Below are 17318 nucleotides of genomic sequence, written 5' to 3'. Positions count from 1 at the left end.
CTTATTTAATTTTGCCTGTTATTTATTAAAAAAAATTTTTTTAACGTTTATTCATATTTTGAGAGACAGAGTGTGAGTAGGGGAGGGGCAGAGAGAGAGGGAGACAGAATCAGAAGAAGGCTGCAGGCTCTGAACTGACAGCATAGAGCTTGATATGGGGCTTGAGCTCACAGACTGTGAGATCATGACCTGAGCTGAAGTCGGAAGCTCAACCGACTGAGCCACCCAGGTGCCACTTGCCTGTTATTTTTTTAATGGAAAACTTAAAATTACATATATGGCTTGTGTTGTTTCTGTTGGACAGCACTGGTTTCTACAGTACTTGTGAAGTACCCCCCTCCCCGCTTTTCTCTTAATGAAAAAAGTCTTTGTTAAAATAGTTGTTTCACCGAGTAGTATCAGACGTGACTGAAGCCCGTTGTCCTTGTGCTTCTCAGTATTCGGACGAGTTTGTTCAGTCGGCTTACCTGTCTCGTCGTCTTGCCTACTTTTGTGCCCGGCGTCTTGCCTTGCTGCTGAGCGATAGCCCCAGCCTCCTTGCTGCCCACTCGCCCCACATGATGATAGGACCAAACAACTCAAGCATCGGGGCCCCCAGCCCTGGCCCCCCTGGCCCCGTCATGAGTCCCGTGCAGCTGGCCTTCTCAGACTTCCTCTCCTGTGCACAGCATGGCCCCCTGGTTTATGGACTTAGTTGTATGTTGCAGGTAAGTCCCTGGCCCTTGCTGTTTTATGTTAAAATTCAGCGTAGGAGATAATCGAGTTAAGAATTGCCCCTTCAACTTTCACGTCACATTCCAGTTTTTTCCTCATCCAAATAATTTACAGATTGAAGTTTCATGTTTTTATTTTTCTATGTTGGATCAAGCTGAGTGAAGATTTGTTGCTTCTGTGTAGAAGAAAGTTCTTGTAGTTACCTTTTATTATACCATGCAGCACTCTCAATGATAAAATCCTTGAGGGAACCCACAGAATAAGTCTGCTATATTACTTTGCTTTTGGAAAGACATTTTCTCAGTGCAGCATTTTATAGCTTCCTCAGTCCACATCCTAAGTTGGTTGCCATCCTCTCTATTTCTTTAAAATCCAGGTAATTTGTCAGGCTCTGTTGTTCGGCCAAGTATCACTGCTTGTGTGGTCCTTGAACATCCAGTCGCGTGCAGGCCACTGGGCCGATGCTGTCAGGAATGAGATACAGCCCCATCCTAGAGGAGCTCACAAGTTAGTGTTCAGGTTACACTTCTGGGGCTCTTAAGGTGTCCTGCTCTTTACTAAGAGGCTTTGGCCTGGCTTTAAAGACATGTTCTCCACTCAGGTAGAGCTTACGGTCTCGTGGGGAAGACAGGCTTGTCAACGGACAGTTTCCATATACTATGGCAAAGGCCAATGGAAGGATGCGCAGGGGACTAAGGGAGTTGAGAAGTGGAACTTGTAGTTCAACCCAGAATTCAGAGAGGCTTTCTGAAGGAAGCAGTTCTGACTACTGCATATTATAAGAGTTTTTTTTTTTTTTTTAAAAAAAGGTGCTAAGAGTATTCTTGGCAGAGGGAGCAGCATGGGAAAAGGGCCAGAGGGTTGATCAGTCATCTTGTGTGCAGGTTGGTATTAATGGAACATCAAGTGTAAAGCCTGTTGGGGTGTGGGCATATAAGACTCCCTAGGTGCCTTATGATTGGGATGCGACTGGAGGGTTTTAGGCAGGAAGGTGCCATGGTCAGTTGTGCCGTTGATTTAGATTGTTGTGGCCACAATAGAGGGAGGATTTGTGGGAGTAGCAAGGGAGGGGAAAGAGAGGGAGAGACATGGCCAAAAAAGTCAGTTTGGGAGAGTCTAGGTAAGTTCACTTTTGGACAGTTTTGCATTATTTGTCCTTTAGCATCTCTAAATAGTTTTGTTCCAGAAGTTTTTACATGTCTCATTTTGAAGTTGATGCCAGACATCCAGCCAGATGTGTGGATTTGAATCCCTCAGGGACTTTTTTTTTTTTTTTTCCTCAGTTCAAGTTTAATAGAAACAAAGATCAAAAGTGATGCCCCACTACTGTACACATCAGTTGACTTGCCCCATAGCACAGCATGGGCCATTCTCTCCAGAGGAAGAAAGGCTGGCTTCCCCAACCCCTGCAGGAAAGGCCTGTCCCATCCCATACCACATCTGCACAGGGACACTTGGCTGACCCAAACCCCAAGAGGGGGTGAGATTACCTGAAGAGTTAGTGAGTGGCAACCTGTGGCCTGAGTGGTGAAGAGGCAGCTGAAGGGCAGTCCACGGAGGGGGCCGTGAAAGTGTGGCCAGACTGGACAGAAAAGGAAGGGGAGAGACTATTGTTAAAGAGAGACAAGGACAGCGAGAATAGGAATGCTATTGTTACGATTCTGTTATAATCTTACTAGCATTTATTGTGTTCTAAGCATCGCTCTAAATTGTAACGTGTATTAAGTCACTTACTTCTCAGAACATCCTATGAGATTGGAACCAATATTACTGCTGTAACATGAATGATGAAATGGGGGCGTAGGTCACACAGCAAGTAAGTGGCAAAGCTGGAATTCACACCCAGGCAGTCTGGATCCAGGGTCCACACTCTTACCACCATGCTGAGCTGCTTCTCTAGCTACTGCAGGAAGTTTCCAAAAGGAGATGGTCGTGGGCGGTGCCCCCATATTGGGGAAGTCTGGTAAGAAGATAGCTGGATAAGACCGTGGTCAGTTGAGAAGCCATTGTAAGGTGGGTTGAGGAGTGATGAAGAATGAGGAGAAGTAATGCTACCTGTTCTTTTTGAGAGACCTGTCTGTGAAGGAAAGGAGAGAGATTGCTGCTAAGTAAGTGGAGATTTTTTAAAAGGTTTTGTTTTTTTGATGGTCAGATTTGAACATACTTCTTTTTTTTTAAATTTTTTTTAAATGTTTGTTTATTTTTGATGGAGAAAGACAGAGCATGAGTGGGGGAGGGGCAGAGAGAGAGAGAGGGAAACACAGAATCTGAAACAGGCTCCAGGGTCTGAGCTGTCAGTACAGAGCCTGACGCGGGACTTCAGACTCACGGACCACGAGATCATGACCTGAGCCGAGGTCGGACACTCAACGGACTGAGCCACCCAGGCGCCCCAGATTTGAACATATTTCTCAGCTGAGATTAAACTAGTAGAGAGTGCAAACAGGAGAAGAGGGGTGTGTGATAGATCAGTGCCCTGGGTATTGGTGATTTTAAGAACACTGGGAAGAACTCCATGATGGACAGGAGATGAGAACCCCGACCTCCTCACACACAGGAGGAAGGAGACGGGTATGTGGACCAGTGGAGACAGATGCAGTAGTGGGGCTCAGGGACTTGACATTCTTCATATCTGCCACCTGGTTTCCACAGAGATGTCTCCTAGACTTCAGAATCTAGTTTTTGTGATACTCAGTTTTGCATTTTAGAAGAAACATTGCATCCCTTCTCTCATAAGCTCACAGTTTGTTGAGTGGCACAACAACATGATAGTTAAGACAATTTTTTTTTTTTCTGTAATGTTTATTTTTTATTTTTGAGAGAGAGAGAGAGAGACAGAGACAGAGTGTAAGTGGGGGAGAGGCAGAGAGAGACAGACACACAGAATCCGAAGCAGGCTCCAGGCTCTGAGCTGTCAGCATAGAGCCCAATGCTGGGCTGAAACTCAACGAGTCGTGAGATCATGACCTGAGCCGAAGTTGGGTGCTCAACCGACTGAGCCACCCAGGTGCCCGAGACCTGTTTTTTAGAATCCTTGCAGACCTGATTTTAGCCTCTGCTCTTCCAGTTTCTAATGTAACCTTTAGACTCTGTTTCCTGTGTGTGAGGGTGATGGTGACAGTTCCTACTTGGTGACCACACATGGTTAGGGTTGTGATGATGCAATGTTCAGTATGGAGCAAGGACTTATTTAAACTGGAGCCATAATATCGACTCTATGTTTAGAAGGCAGAACGATAGCATAGAGGTTCTAGACACGTGTGCTGAAATCAACTTGGCTGGTTATTATTCTCTGCTGTGGCTCCTATTCCTCTGTGGTACAGTGTGGGGAATAGCATTACCTACCTCATGGGATCATTGTGGTCTGTGAGTGAGGGGTCATAGAAGGTGCTTCATGCAAGCTGGTTGAAGAAAAAATGTCTGCAAGGGTGTAACGTAGAGGTAGGCAAGCTATAATCTGTAGGCCAATGCCAGCCAATGAGCTAAGAATATATTTTATATTTCCAGTGAGTTATTAAAACAAAAAGAATATGTGACAAATTATAGGTGACCTGCAAAGCTTAAAGCATTTACTCTCTGGCTTTTTATAGAAAATGTGCCACCCACTGGTCTAGGGTTACTGTCTGTCTAGCATTTATGAAGCTATTTACTGCATTATCTCAGAGATTATTTCATAGATTAAAACAAATTCCTTTTTAGATTTTATAACTTTAGAAATTACACATTCTAATTCCATCTCCTTTTTCTAATTGCATGAAAAAATTGTTTTAAGTGACAATTTTTAAGTGATAATTACTGTGTTTTTATTAAGTTTCCTAGGTTCTCTGTGCTGGAATGTTAGCTTATGAATTATAATATTCCTTAATTTCTCAGTAGCTGTACCACCTCCATTTCAAATTAATAATTCTATTTTAGTTTTGTCTTAAGACTTGAAAAGTTGAGAATGGGTACTTGTAGGAAACTATAATATAGTTATGATGAGGCCTCGTTTTTATTGTTAAGCTGTTATACTTGTTCCTCTTAAATATCTGGATTTTCCTGCTTCATTTCCAGACTGTCACTCTCTGTTGCCCAAGTGCCTTGGTGTGGAATTATTCCACAAACGACAATAAGAGCGCGAACCCAGGCTCGCCCCTGGATCTGCTGCAGGTGGCCCCCTCCAGTCTCCCCATGCCGGGTGGGAACACAGCTTTCAATCAGCAGGTAGACTCTCTGTTACGGTGGTTGGACGGGTGTTTTCATTGAGAGGCATCACGACACAGCGAGCCGCGTGGGTGTTAGCCTCTCAGATGCTTGGATGCCTGCCCTTCCCAGCCCTGCTCCCCATCTCTCTGAGGGATGTGGGGGGAAGTAGTTAGCCTCTCTGGACCGCAGAAGTTCATCACATTGCTCCCTTCCTCCTTTAGCTCTTGCTGGGCAGCTCTTGCAAAGAGTCCTGCCACCCAGACGGTAATTGTGATGGTGGCTCTCATACATGACACAATTCCCTTAGATGGCAGTCTGTGATATTTAGTAACTGTTTTTATTAGTGCCGGGTTATTTGGTTCAGAGACTTAAGAAATTTAAACTGCGGGACTGTGACTAATGTTGAGAGTAAGATCCCTGTTTTTCACCAAGCAATTTTCTTAAATTCATAAAACATGCCTAGCTATTTTCATACATAGAAGAATGGCTCAAAAATGATACTTGAGAGCTTTCACCTTCCCATAGAGGACATCCTAAAAAATTTTTACTTGTAAAGCAAGCATTTATTTTTTGTGAGTGTTTGTTATTGACAACTGGCATTGAATCACCCCTCGTAAATTTTAAAATGCGCTTCTTGGACAACAGGCTAAATTTGTTACGGTGCAGTCACGATTGTAGTTCCCTGTAGGATGCTCGGCTCATGTGGAAAAACCTGACATGATTTAGACAGCCACTGTGGCTTTCCAGGCATAAGTTAATTAGAAGCGATTATCTTTCAGGTTCGGGCAAGGATTTATGAGGTAGAACAGCAGATAAAACAAAGAGGCCGTGCAGTGGAAGTTCGGTGGTCTTTTGACAAGTGCCAAGAGTCAACAGCAGGTACAGAACCCAAGAGAAGAAGGAGTACTTTTGAATGTGGTACTTGATGCTCTGTTTCTGATTCTTATAACTCAGTCAACGTATTGAATAAGGATGCTTTTTGACAGAGGCACCTAGTGACTTTTGAGGGCATTCCTCTGTCTGTGCCCTTTAGTTCTTCGCTGTCTAGAATGTCAGGTTTGGTTTTGTTGGCAATTCTCACATGCTGAGAATGACACTTTCTTGAAATCCCTTTTGCCCTACATAATGATGGCTTTGTACTATGCTGTTTGGCTTTGTTTGACCTCTTTAACTGCTTGCTTAATTTCCACATCTAGGGGTGACCATTAGTCGGGTTTTGCACACGTTGGAAGTGTTGGATCGACATTGTTTTGACCGAACTGATTCCAGCAATTCAATGGAGACGCTTTATCATAAGATTTTCTGGGCAAACCAAAACAAAGATAACCAAGAGGTAGTTAATATTTTTCTTCTTTTCATTTAAATTTTCTCAGCATATTTTCTCTTTTTTTTCATTCAGTAAATTCTGGTGAAGTCTTTTCTATGAAGTGTAATAACTTATGAAGGGGTCTACACCCTGAAATCATTTTATTGTTGGACTAAAATGCCCCCAAATTATTAAAAAGGAATGTCCATTGGGCTTATTTACTTAGGTATAGTTACTGGAAAGACTTTTCTTGGCCCTTTTATCATCACTCCCCATCATTTTAGTTTTAGCAGAATATCCTTTATCTGGCGATTGGACTTTATATAATGGTTTAACTTTAACTTTGGGGTAATATATTTTAATTTTTTTTTTTTAACGTTTATTTATTTTTGAGACAGAGACAGAGTATGAACGGGGGAGGGTCAGAGAGAGAGGGAGACACAGAATCTGAAACAGGCTCCAGGCTCTGAGCCATCAGCACAGAGCCCAACGCGGGGCTGGAACTCATGGACCATGAGATCGTGACCTGAGCCGAAGTCGGACGCTCAACCAACTGAGCCACCCAGGCGCCCCAAATATTTTAATATTTAGAGCAGTGAATGGATACTGTGATCATATTTTTTTAAAAGAACCCGTATTAGGATTCTCCAAACAGAGCTAACAAAGAAAAAAAACTGTGTGTGTGTGTGTGTGTGTACATATATTTACATACATATATATAAAAGTGAAAAGTATTTATTTTAAGGAATTGGCTCATAGGATTCTGGGAGCAGACGTGTCTGGAACGTAAAGGACAGGCCAATAGGCTTGGGACCCTAGGGAGAATTGATGTTGCAGCCTTGAGTCTGAAGTCAGTCTGGAAGCAGAATTCCTTCTTCCTCAGGGACCTGTCTTTTCTCGTAAGGCTTTCAACTAATTGGGTGGGGTCCACCTACCTTATGGAGAATGATCTGCGTTACTTTAAGTTTACTGATTTAAATGTTGTCCACATTTAGAAGAATAACTTCACAGCAACATCTAGACTGAATTTTGACCCAAAAAACTGGGTACCATGGACTAGCTGAATTCACACATAAAATTTATCATCACAGACAATTATTATTTTAGGCTTTCTTAGAGTAGATTGTTTCATTATTGAACGGTCTATAAACAAAGGTTTTCCAGTTTTTTCCCCCCTAACCTTATTTTGGGAGAATGAAGAAGTTTGTCTTATTTTTACAATGGAGAGCACCCATGGTATGTCCAGGTTGTGCTAGGCACCAGGAACAGAGAGGTAAGTTTTAAGACATGGTACCTACCTTCAAAGAACACCTTAGTCAACTGATTACTATTATCTTTGATTTCCATACTAGCTTTTGGGAATGCATATGTGGAAAGGAGAGATTAGACAATGGAAACAAAAACCCCCAGACTTTCCTTATATACCGTTATGTGAACCTGATGTGAACCTGTTCTAGGTTATTCCTCTTTCTGGAATAATTTGTGTCATCCCCTGGCTTCTTGAAGATAAGGTTCAAGTTCACTGCTGCCAAGTAGGATATTGGAATGTTGAGTGAGGTAGACTGAGTATATGTTCTTTTTCTTTTCTTTTTTTTTTTTACATTTATTTTTGAGAGGCAGAAAGAGCACAAGTGGGGGAGGGGCAGAGAGAGAAGGAAACACAGAATCCAAAGCAGGCTCCAGGCTCTGAGCTGACAGCATAGAGTCCGATGCAGGGCTCAAACTCACAAACCACGAGATCGTGACCTGAGCCGAAGTCAGTCACTTAACCGACTGAGCCACTCAGGTGCCCCGAGTGAATTTTCTAATTCATTGTGAAGTCTCAGTGGCAATGCTTCATTCGGTGCTTCTGTGGAGCACACAGATTATAAAAGTGTGCATAGTACTCTGCTTATTGACATAGGTTAGAGTATTACTGTGTTCTTTTGGAGTGGAACCCTTAAAGTCTATTTGTAATAAAGACTTAGGTAAAAGGTTGCGAGAGTACTAAGGTTTTCAATACGTAAACTAAGATACGTGGAAGGAAAATAGGGATACCTAAAATTCAAGGTGTCCTTTTGGACTGCTAAGCTTTCTGCACTGAGAGTTGAGTAAAGACTGCGTTGTTCCCTTGTGAGCATTTTAGCTGTACCCAAACCCCTTGAGTTTTGTGGTTAGCTTGACTCTACAACTTTACAGTGAATGAACTGGCCAACTTCAGAATTGCATGCCTCATTTGTCCACAGAGACTAAAATTATTCACTAGGACTCTTAAGAGATCATGGTACATCTCTTACCAAGGGCAGAAATTACGTTTTGTATTTTTGAATAAAATCACTCTGTAAGCTCTCTAAAACACTGTTGTCTCCAGGGAGCAACGTCTCCACCCAGGATGCTGAGAGGTGCTTGCCACTAGAGGGCGACATGTGCTCAGGGTTGAGGGTCTTGTGTGTTCCACAGACATACTTCATTGGAAGGAATGTCACAATGTTGCCCATTTAGGAGTAATTACATTGAATGTTGAATCAACTATGGAAAGAGGTGTTGTGAGTGAGTGGTTGCTTTGTGGTTATCACACTCTTTTAGGAGTAATACACAAATTACATTTTAAACCTGTAATTCAGACTGGTCACCTTTTCTTAGTAATCTATCAGAAGAACTAGGTAGATCCTGTTAATTTAACATTAGAATGATTTTTAAACCTTAAAATATTGACATTTACATATCTAACATTAATTATTTAACCTTAAATTTTAATTAAATTAATTTTTATTTTGGCATCTGTTTGTGTGTTTCAAGGTATGTGTGTATATGCAGGCAGATGACAGTGTTTCATCTGTTTACTCTTCACCAAGGTCTATTATTTTCTTGACACCCGAGTCACTTTATATATTCCTGGAATTCATGTATGAGCTGTGGAGTTGTATTAACTGTGATCAGCTGTGTGACCTTGAACAAGTTACTTGTAGGCTTTGTGCCTTAGTGCCTTTACATATTAAGTTGGCATAGAGCATTTGCCTTGTCTGCCTCTAAGGGGACATGAGCACTTTGAGATTCATGAAACATTCTATAAATATGTTAAAAATGTTGCTGTTAATGATAACAGAGCAATAATTATTAGTAGGTTACGATTATATTGGAAGAACCAGGATGATGAAACTCTAATTTCCTGATTAGAAGGAGTTGTATAAAGTGGCGTGGTTAGGATTCAAAAACATGTCTCACTTCTTGAAAATGTGTTTCCCCTTTTTTGTTTTCATAATTTGTGTTAGGACTTAGCATGAAAGATAATATAAGAAGGGACCAGTCTCTGTAGTTGCAAAGACCTTGAGGTTTACTTTTGCTGAAGTTGTATTTAGGCAGGCCTGGGCCCTGGATTGCACATCCTGGTTTCCCACATCTGCTTAGGCAACTTGAACTTCAGTCTCCTTGATTCCTTTTTCTCTGGAACTGCTAAAAGGAAATCTAGTTCTTTCCACTTTCTTGTAGGGAGGGGAGGAGCAGCTGTACAGATGGGATGCAGAGTCTGAAGTTCAGATTTGCGTGTCTAAGTAGTCTCAGTATTTGGCCAAAGCCCACTGAAAACCGTAGTGCATGGGATGAAGGCATTTGAGGATTTCGTCCTGCCCTGTGGTTAGACTGCGGTCACGAGAGTGAGAGTGTGCTCCACGATGGGCTGTGCTAGGCCTGTGGCATGCTTCCGCTCATTCTACAGGCACTGCATTATTCCCGTACCCACGCCTTCCCTTCTGCCCCCCATATCCTCAGCTGCTGCTTCTGTGTTAGGGCTTGGCAACTGTTGTAAGAGAAGCACAAATATAAACCTCAACCCCCTCAATGTTTGCTTATTCTAGATTTATGCTACTTGATTTTCCATTCAGTGTAGTGTGAGATAGAAAACGTGAAGTGCTTACTTAGGACAGGGCTCAGAGACTTGTGTTGCACAGTGGCCAGGCAGGTGGTGCAAATTAATGGTAGGCTGTTGCATCCAGGGCCCCTGGGACGTGACTGGGGAGGGGGCATGCCCTTTCTAAGTAGAGTGGCCTGTCTCAGATTCTCCTTGGGAATGTAGACCCACTGTTTGATCCTTCAACATTTCTGGAGAAGATGTATATCAAGATTTACAAACTCTCCCAATTAAAAAAATTTTTTTTAATGTTTATTTGTTTTTGAGAGAGACAGAGCACAAGTTGGGGAGGGTCAGAGAGAGAGGCAGACACAGAATCCGAAGCAGGCTCCAGGCTCCGAGCTGTCAGCACAGAGCCTGATGTGGGGCTTGGGCTCACAAACCATGAGATGATGACCTCAGCTGAAGTTGGATGCTCAGTCGACTGAGCCACCCAGGTGCCCCTCAAACTCTCCCAATTTTAAAACACTTTGCAGGCCAAGCTGCATGTCTGTTGTCCATGTTTGCCCACATGACTTTCACTCTGCAACTCCTGGTGAGTGTTTTGTACACCATTTGCTAACCGATTTGCCTGTTTAATGTTTCAGAACCATTTCTACTCTGGCTGATGGGGGCAGAGAGGCCGGTGCCACACGAGGGACTATTGTTGGGGATGGGGGTGGGGGGGACCTTCCGATTCCAAGTCCTGACTGAGCCTGTCACTTGCAGCCTTAGGCGAGATCCACATTGCTGACCTGAAGGCCGAGGGTGAGGTGCCCCTCAGCTTCACACAGCACCCAGACCGCTTCCTTCCTCTTGGCTTCTTTCCCCGTTTATGTGGGGTGTGAAGGGAGAACCAGCTGCATCGTTGGCTCCCCCAGGGACACGGATAGAAGGGAAAGTCTGAAGATGACGGGAAGAGCTGCCTTTTCACTTCTCTCTTTGGTGCCCAAGGAAGCAAGCTTTCTCCTGAGTAATGGAAAGGCCTGAGTGGCGGTGGAGGCATGTGCACTTCCTCTTGCCCTGCTGTGAAAACAAACTGTCACACGCCAAAACCCGAGAATCTGCATGTTTGCTCTTCCTTTCCTACTCAGAATAGTTAGGAAGCACTCTGAATAGGTGTGTTGAGTTCCTCCTGATTTCTTTGAAAGGCCTAGGCCCAGAGTCCAGAGCGGCTGTCTTACCCCTGGCACAGGCCTCCGGGGCCGCACCGGCCCTTGTATCAGTGTGGCTGAAGAACTCCCACCATCATGCAAAAGAAAATCTTGGTTTCTGTCCTTGCTGGCCACGTTCCATGTTCTTCTTCCTGCAAGTCTGTAGCCCCACAGGTCAGGGTCTGTGTTCCTTTTGCTCACCAGCAGCACATCACCAGTGTCTAACACCGTGCCTGGGGCCCAACAGGTCCTCAGGAAGCATTTACTGAATTTGTTTTTTAGGGGCTCGCTTAAAAGCTGCTGGGACAGTGAACTGGAAAGAAAGCCTCTGTAAGATTGGGTTTGGAAGGGTAGGGGTGACTGCTGTAATCTGTTAGCTCTAACGATGGTACAGGTTCAGATGCGCAAGAAAATATGTGAATGTGGAGGGAGGAGCTTGGCCAACGGAAGAGTTCTCAGGTGTAAAATTGGCAAGTCGGTGCATTTCTTTTGTGGTATTTGGACAATTCACTTACTCTTGATGAGTAAGAGTAAATTTCCCCATTTTTAAAAAGGGCATTCTATCTCTTGATGGTGTGAGAATGATAAAACACTGAAAGGTTAATGGTGCCTTGCACGTGGATGGGTACTGAGTAAACTCTAGCTGCTGTTATAACTGACTCATGTATGTAGGGAGGCAGTTAAACCCTGGAGACATGGAGGGAATATGGTTCCTTGGGACCACTGTGGACACACACACACACACACACACACACACACAACTATACATCACACAGTCCATTCATCCATAAAGCACAGCCAGGATCCGTCAGGCTTTTTATATTTGATTTTTACCAAGACTTTACCCACAGTAGGGAAGCAGTCAGATGGGACTGGCCAACCCAAGGCAAGGTGGCTGCAGTACCACCAGGTAGAAAAGGAGATGATGCTCATTTCAATGCTTAGGGGTTTTTGGTATTTGTTTTTTTTGTTGTTGTTATTAATGTTTTGTCCGTCCTTCCTTCCTTCCTTCCTTCCTTCCTTCCTTCCTTCCTTCCTTCCTTCCTTATGTAAGAAAAAGTCACTTTTAAAAATCAAGGCTCAGGGGGCGCCTGGGTGGCTCAGCTGGTTAAGCATCCGACTTCAGCTTAGGTCACGATCTTGCAGTTTGTGAGTTCGAGCCCTGCATCGGGCTCTGTGCTGACAGCTCAGAGCCTGGAGCCTGCTTCGGATTCTCTGTCTACCCCTCTCTCTACCCCTCCCTTGCTCACGCTCTGTGTCTCTCGGTCTCTCAATAATAAATAAACGTTAAAAATTTTTTTGTAAAAATGAAGGCTCAAGATAACAAAGTCAAATGTGGCAAAAGTCAAGCCAACACGGATGGCACATCTGGCTGGCTTCCTGCTGAGATGTGTGTGCCAAATTTTAGAATTGAGGATGCTGATCACAGCCCTGTCTGAGCACGTTGTACCGTGGAAGTCACACGGTTTCCTACTGGTCACTCTTAGAGCTACCACTTTCTTCTTTCTTCAAGTAAATCCATTAATCAAAGGGCAATTATGTTAACATAGTGGGGGGGGAGGTGGCATGCACAGACATTTAGACTTTGCTGTTACTGATAAAGAGGGTAATGAATCCATTTAGAGTGTGGTAGGCCTCTTGGATTAGATTGTTTCTGAGCCTGTGTACCAGTCTTTTTTCTTCAGACTTTTTCTGAGTACGTCTTAAGCACTAGGCCCGTTTTAAGTGTATTGTGCCATCTCATTTATTTTTTCCTTGGCCAGTGAGACACATGTGAAACAAAAAAAAATTTAATTCTTGCGTTACAGATGAGAAAACCAAAGCGTAGAGCAGATGAGTGAGTTGTCCAAGCTAGTGACCAACTCACTGGTGGGGAAATAGGGATTGAGATCCTAAATGGTTCCCGAGCCCAACTGTTAACTAATACATTCTTTTTTTTTTTTTTTTTTTGAGCAAGCATATGTGCATGCATTGGGAAGGGGCAAAGGGAGAGGGAGAATCTTAAGCAGTCTCCATGCCCAGCACAGGACCTGACATGGGTCCCAACATGGGCTGGATCTCACAACTGAGATTATGACCTGAGCCTAAATCAGGAGTCGGATACTTAACTGACTGAGCCACCCAGGTGCCCTGCCCTTTAATTAGCACATTCTGTTCCTTGTACCACTTTAAAAACTCATTTAATTCAGGTAATTCTAGTTGAATAAACAAGTGTCAGATGAAATTTTGGAAGAAGGAGGGAAAAAACCACCTTTGTAATTGCCACAAAGAGTTTTCATATTAATATTGGCGTATTTGTTTGCAGGAATAATCTTTGGTTTTTAAAAGTGTGACAGTTTCAACAGAGTAAACAATATTTATGTTAGAAAATGCCAATCTTCAAGTTGAGAAAGCTGACCCTTAGAGTATATCATACAACCTTGAGGTTGATTCAGACTTGGATTTGAGTCCTGGCTTTGCTGTTGAGTAGCTGGGTGGTCTCAGGCTAGTTCCTTGTTCCCTCAGTGTCATTCTCACTGCACAATGGCCTTACTACTAGAATCCAGTCCATTTGGTCCCATAGGGTACCACCTAGTAAATGTCAGTTGTTACGTTCATGGCTGGATCACTTTGGTTGTCAAGTGGGTTGAACCTAGTACCACGTTTTAGAAATTTATTGTTCTTCTCATCTGTAGGTTCCTTTCCTTTTTCGTAAGAGGCAAGCCATAAAGCTTACTGCCCTCTACAGTCATGACTTTTGCATATTAATTCACTATGAGAGACCTGACACTTTTCAAAGACTTTTGGAGGGATTTACTTTATAATTCACCTCCTGTGTGACTTCTGTTATCATGCAATTTCATAGTTCTCAAAACTCTATTTTTTTTCCGTTTGTATTTAAATGTTGATGATTTAACTGAAGAATAGCAAATTCATTTCTTGGCACAGTGCAGATTAATGACAGCTGATTTATATACTCAGAGGAATTGTTTTAATTTTGTTTTCTTATCTACTACCTTCTCAGAGCTCAGAGCTGTGTTATTTTTAACTGCTGCTTAAAAAAAGAAAAAAAGTCCTTTTTGCTGTCATAGTATATGTTTTGTTTCTTAGATGTCTTAAAACCTAATGACTATCAACTTTGATTCTAAGGATGAGAGCCTAGGAGAACCTGCCTTTTTTCCTCATCAAAAACCAGCCATCTCAAATATCTTTTGGAAATGTACATAGGGAATCATTCATATTCGTATTTATGAAGATTTTTCACAAGTGAATACTATTTATATTTAAGTCTTCTGGGTTTGTGGTTAATAGTCCTGGTCTTAGTGCTTTTTATGGTGATTCTGAGTGATCATATACAACAGGCTTATGTTCTGTTAGCAGTTTAGACCACTTTTTAACTTAATGCAACTCTTGAAATTCTTCCAGATCTTCTTAATGTGCCTCAGGTTGCAAGCCATATGCAATATCACTACTCTGTGTATTATCCCTTGTTGTTTATTGGTGCCATAATATGACTTTTTAATCTAGATATGGCCATTTTGTTTAATGTTGACTAAGAGTGATTAATCACATTTATAAACATGTCCTTTTAGTCTCAGAAAGCTGTTGAAAAGCTTCATTCGGTATATGATCTCAAGTTCTTTTAGTTTGCTGTTGCTTATAGTAATGAGTCATTGGTTTTTCCCATTCCCTTTTGTGGTATTGTTATATAATGAAGGTAGTATATTAAGAAATTTCTTAAAATAGCAGACAATCTCAAGGATCTTCTAATTTCTAGAGGAAGCCTGGCTCTCAGATGTAGTTGTCAGTTATTTTCCCTTGTTTGTCTGTTAGAGAAGACCTGTGGTTAGTTTCTATAAACCAATAGGTTATTGAGTGACCGAATAAAAATTGAATTAGGCTTAATCTATCAAGTTTATCTTTTCCAGAAAGGAAAAATATTACCAATCTCCCTGATGATGAGGGCCTTCTTCACATTTCGGATATCTTTATTATAGATGTGGATAGCACCACTAATGAAGATTATTTGCAACAGAGTTTATAATGATTTCAGTATTTTACCACTGTGGGTGTGTGCAAAGTTCATGAGGCTAGATGAACAATGCTATTATTTGAAGACATTACTGGTTTTGAATTTTGTGTCCATGCATTGTCCTATTTATCCTCATTATAGAAATCATTCTTGTGATTTGCTTTTCATTTTTTTAAAGAAATATTTTTATGTTTTGAAGTATGGTATTACAATACAGTGCAGTATGATACACTGTTATTAATTTCAGGTGTCTTGTGAGTTTTGTACACATAGGATGTGATGCATTCAAGATATCATCAAGTGCCCTTTAGCCACAGTTTAGACCCTTGTCCCATTCTTCTGCTCAGAACCAGAGTGTATTGGCGCAAGAGCTCCATCTGTGGAGCAGATAGCTTGAGTTTGACTCTTAGGTCTATGACCTAGTAACTTGGAGACGTTTAACAAGTTATGTAACCTTCAGGCCTTAGTTTGCTCAGTCATGGCACGGTAGTGAAAGCATTAGAACAGGGCATACTGTATAGAAAGCAGTCGTTATATATATATGAGCAGTAGCCACTGTTCATTTTGGAACATATCCTTTGGATATTTTCCTGGGCATTTGTGTACATATACATGAATGCTTAGTAAAAGGTCAGAGGACATAAATGGATTATGTTCTGCAAACTATTCTGCAGGATTTTCTTCCCTCACGGCTTAATATTGTCTGTTGCTTTTTGCTTGTTTTTGTTCTAGTCATGATACTCAGTCTTTTAATCTAAGAAAGTTTTCTAGTTCACTGGGTTCGTAGGGGGAGATAATCATTCTATGCAAACTCTAGTAATGTTGCCATATCCTTTCAAATGTTTATTCCTTCTTCCCATTGGCTAAATCTTTCAGAATGATGCTAAATAATAATGTTGGGACCAGCATCCTTGACTCATTAATTTAGGAATGAAAATACTTCTGATACTTCACACTTAACCAGCTGGTAGATTGTCAGATACTTTTACCATAGTAAGTAAGTACGTGTGTAGGTTGGGGGAGGGGAACAAAATAAACTCCTCCCACCATTGTCTGCCCTCATCTTAACCTTGTTTTTGCATTGGGTTTCATGTTATACAGAGTTGCTTTTCCTCTATGATGACAAATAACTGTTGAATCTACTATGGCCAGACACTGTGGTAGATGCTGAAAACAAAACCATGCAAAAGACAAATCTTTGACTTACAAGAGCATCTGGTCTAGCAAGTATTAGAGGAGGAACAAAGTCTTTGGTAATTCATTCCTGTGATTTCATTTTCTGCATGTCCGTTCAATGACAAGTCTGGCTTATCTCTAGAGAGGTAGAAGTCTGGCTGGAACAGTGGGTGGCAGTGGCTGGTTGGAGTGGAGCTGGGCAGCAGGCTTCGTGTGTGTGTGTGTGTGTGTGTGTGTGTGTGTGTGAGAGAGAGAGAGAGAGAGAGAGAGAGAGAGAGAGCGAGAGAGAGAGAGCCACCTGAGAGATTCCCAGGTAACCGCGGTGCTGCTTGTCCTCACGAGGATCTTGATTCAGTGATGACAGGAATGGCAGAAAGAATGGACTTTGGAATTAGGCTTCCTAGCTCTGCCATTTTAGATCTGTGTTGGCCGTCTTCACCCCAGTTTTCTTATCTGTCAGATGGGAGTAGCGCCACCTACTTCAGAGTTTGTTGTTGAGATTAGAGATGACGTGTGTGAAACACCCACTGCCCGCTCAGTAAATATTTTCAATTATTACTTCTGCTACTACCTGTGGCTGGAAATTTACAACTGTTAGTATTATTCTGGCCATGATTAACATGTTTTAATTTATGCCATGGCTAGAATTCAGATTCTTGATGCCCTGGTTTGGTGCTTTTTTTTCTGGCCTTAACTTTATGTGCTGTGGCTCACTTTCTCTCTCTCTTTCTCTCACTCACTCATTCTTCTGTGTCCTGTTTGTCTCTGTGTGGTTGTCGCCTGGGGGGTGCGTGCTATGGACTGTTAAAGTCTTATTCTCTATTACCAAGTACCATTATGAAAAGCTGTCTGTTACTGCCCCTGAAGACTCTAACTCTCCTTTATGGTGTTCGAGGTGGTAAAGGA

The 17318-nt window shown here is 42.2% G+C and overlaps 1 protein-coding gene across 15 annotated transcripts in view; it reads left to right on the top strand.

Moving 5' to 3' along the window:
- MED12L (mediator complex subunit 12L) overlaps positions 1 to 17318 on the top strand; it is a 333571-nt gene that overhangs the window by 71914 nt on the left and 244339 nt on the right. For 14 of the 15 annotated variants that reach the window (XM_060638969.3, XM_060638955.3, XM_060638964.3 and 11 more), the window contains 4 exons: positions 438 to 707; positions 4768 to 4917; positions 5679 to 5778; positions 6096 to 6232. In XM_060638969.3, the coding sequence (XP_060494952.1) occupies positions 438 to 707; positions 4768 to 4917; positions 5679 to 5778; positions 6096 to 6232 (657 nt within the window). The remainder of the gene's footprint in view (positions 1 to 437; positions 708 to 4767; positions 4918 to 5678; positions 5779 to 6095; positions 6233 to 17318) is intronic. The other variant, XM_060638970.3, reaches the window with a different exon arrangement.

This window comes from Panthera onca, chromosome C2 (genome assembly GCF_046562875.1).
Source record: "Panthera onca isolate mPanOnc1 chromosome C2, mPanOnc1 haplotype 2, whole genome shotgun sequence".
NCBI lineage: Eukaryota > Metazoa > Chordata > Mammalia > Carnivora > Felidae > Panthera > Panthera onca.
This window is presented reverse-complemented; position numbering and strand designations above follow the sequence as displayed.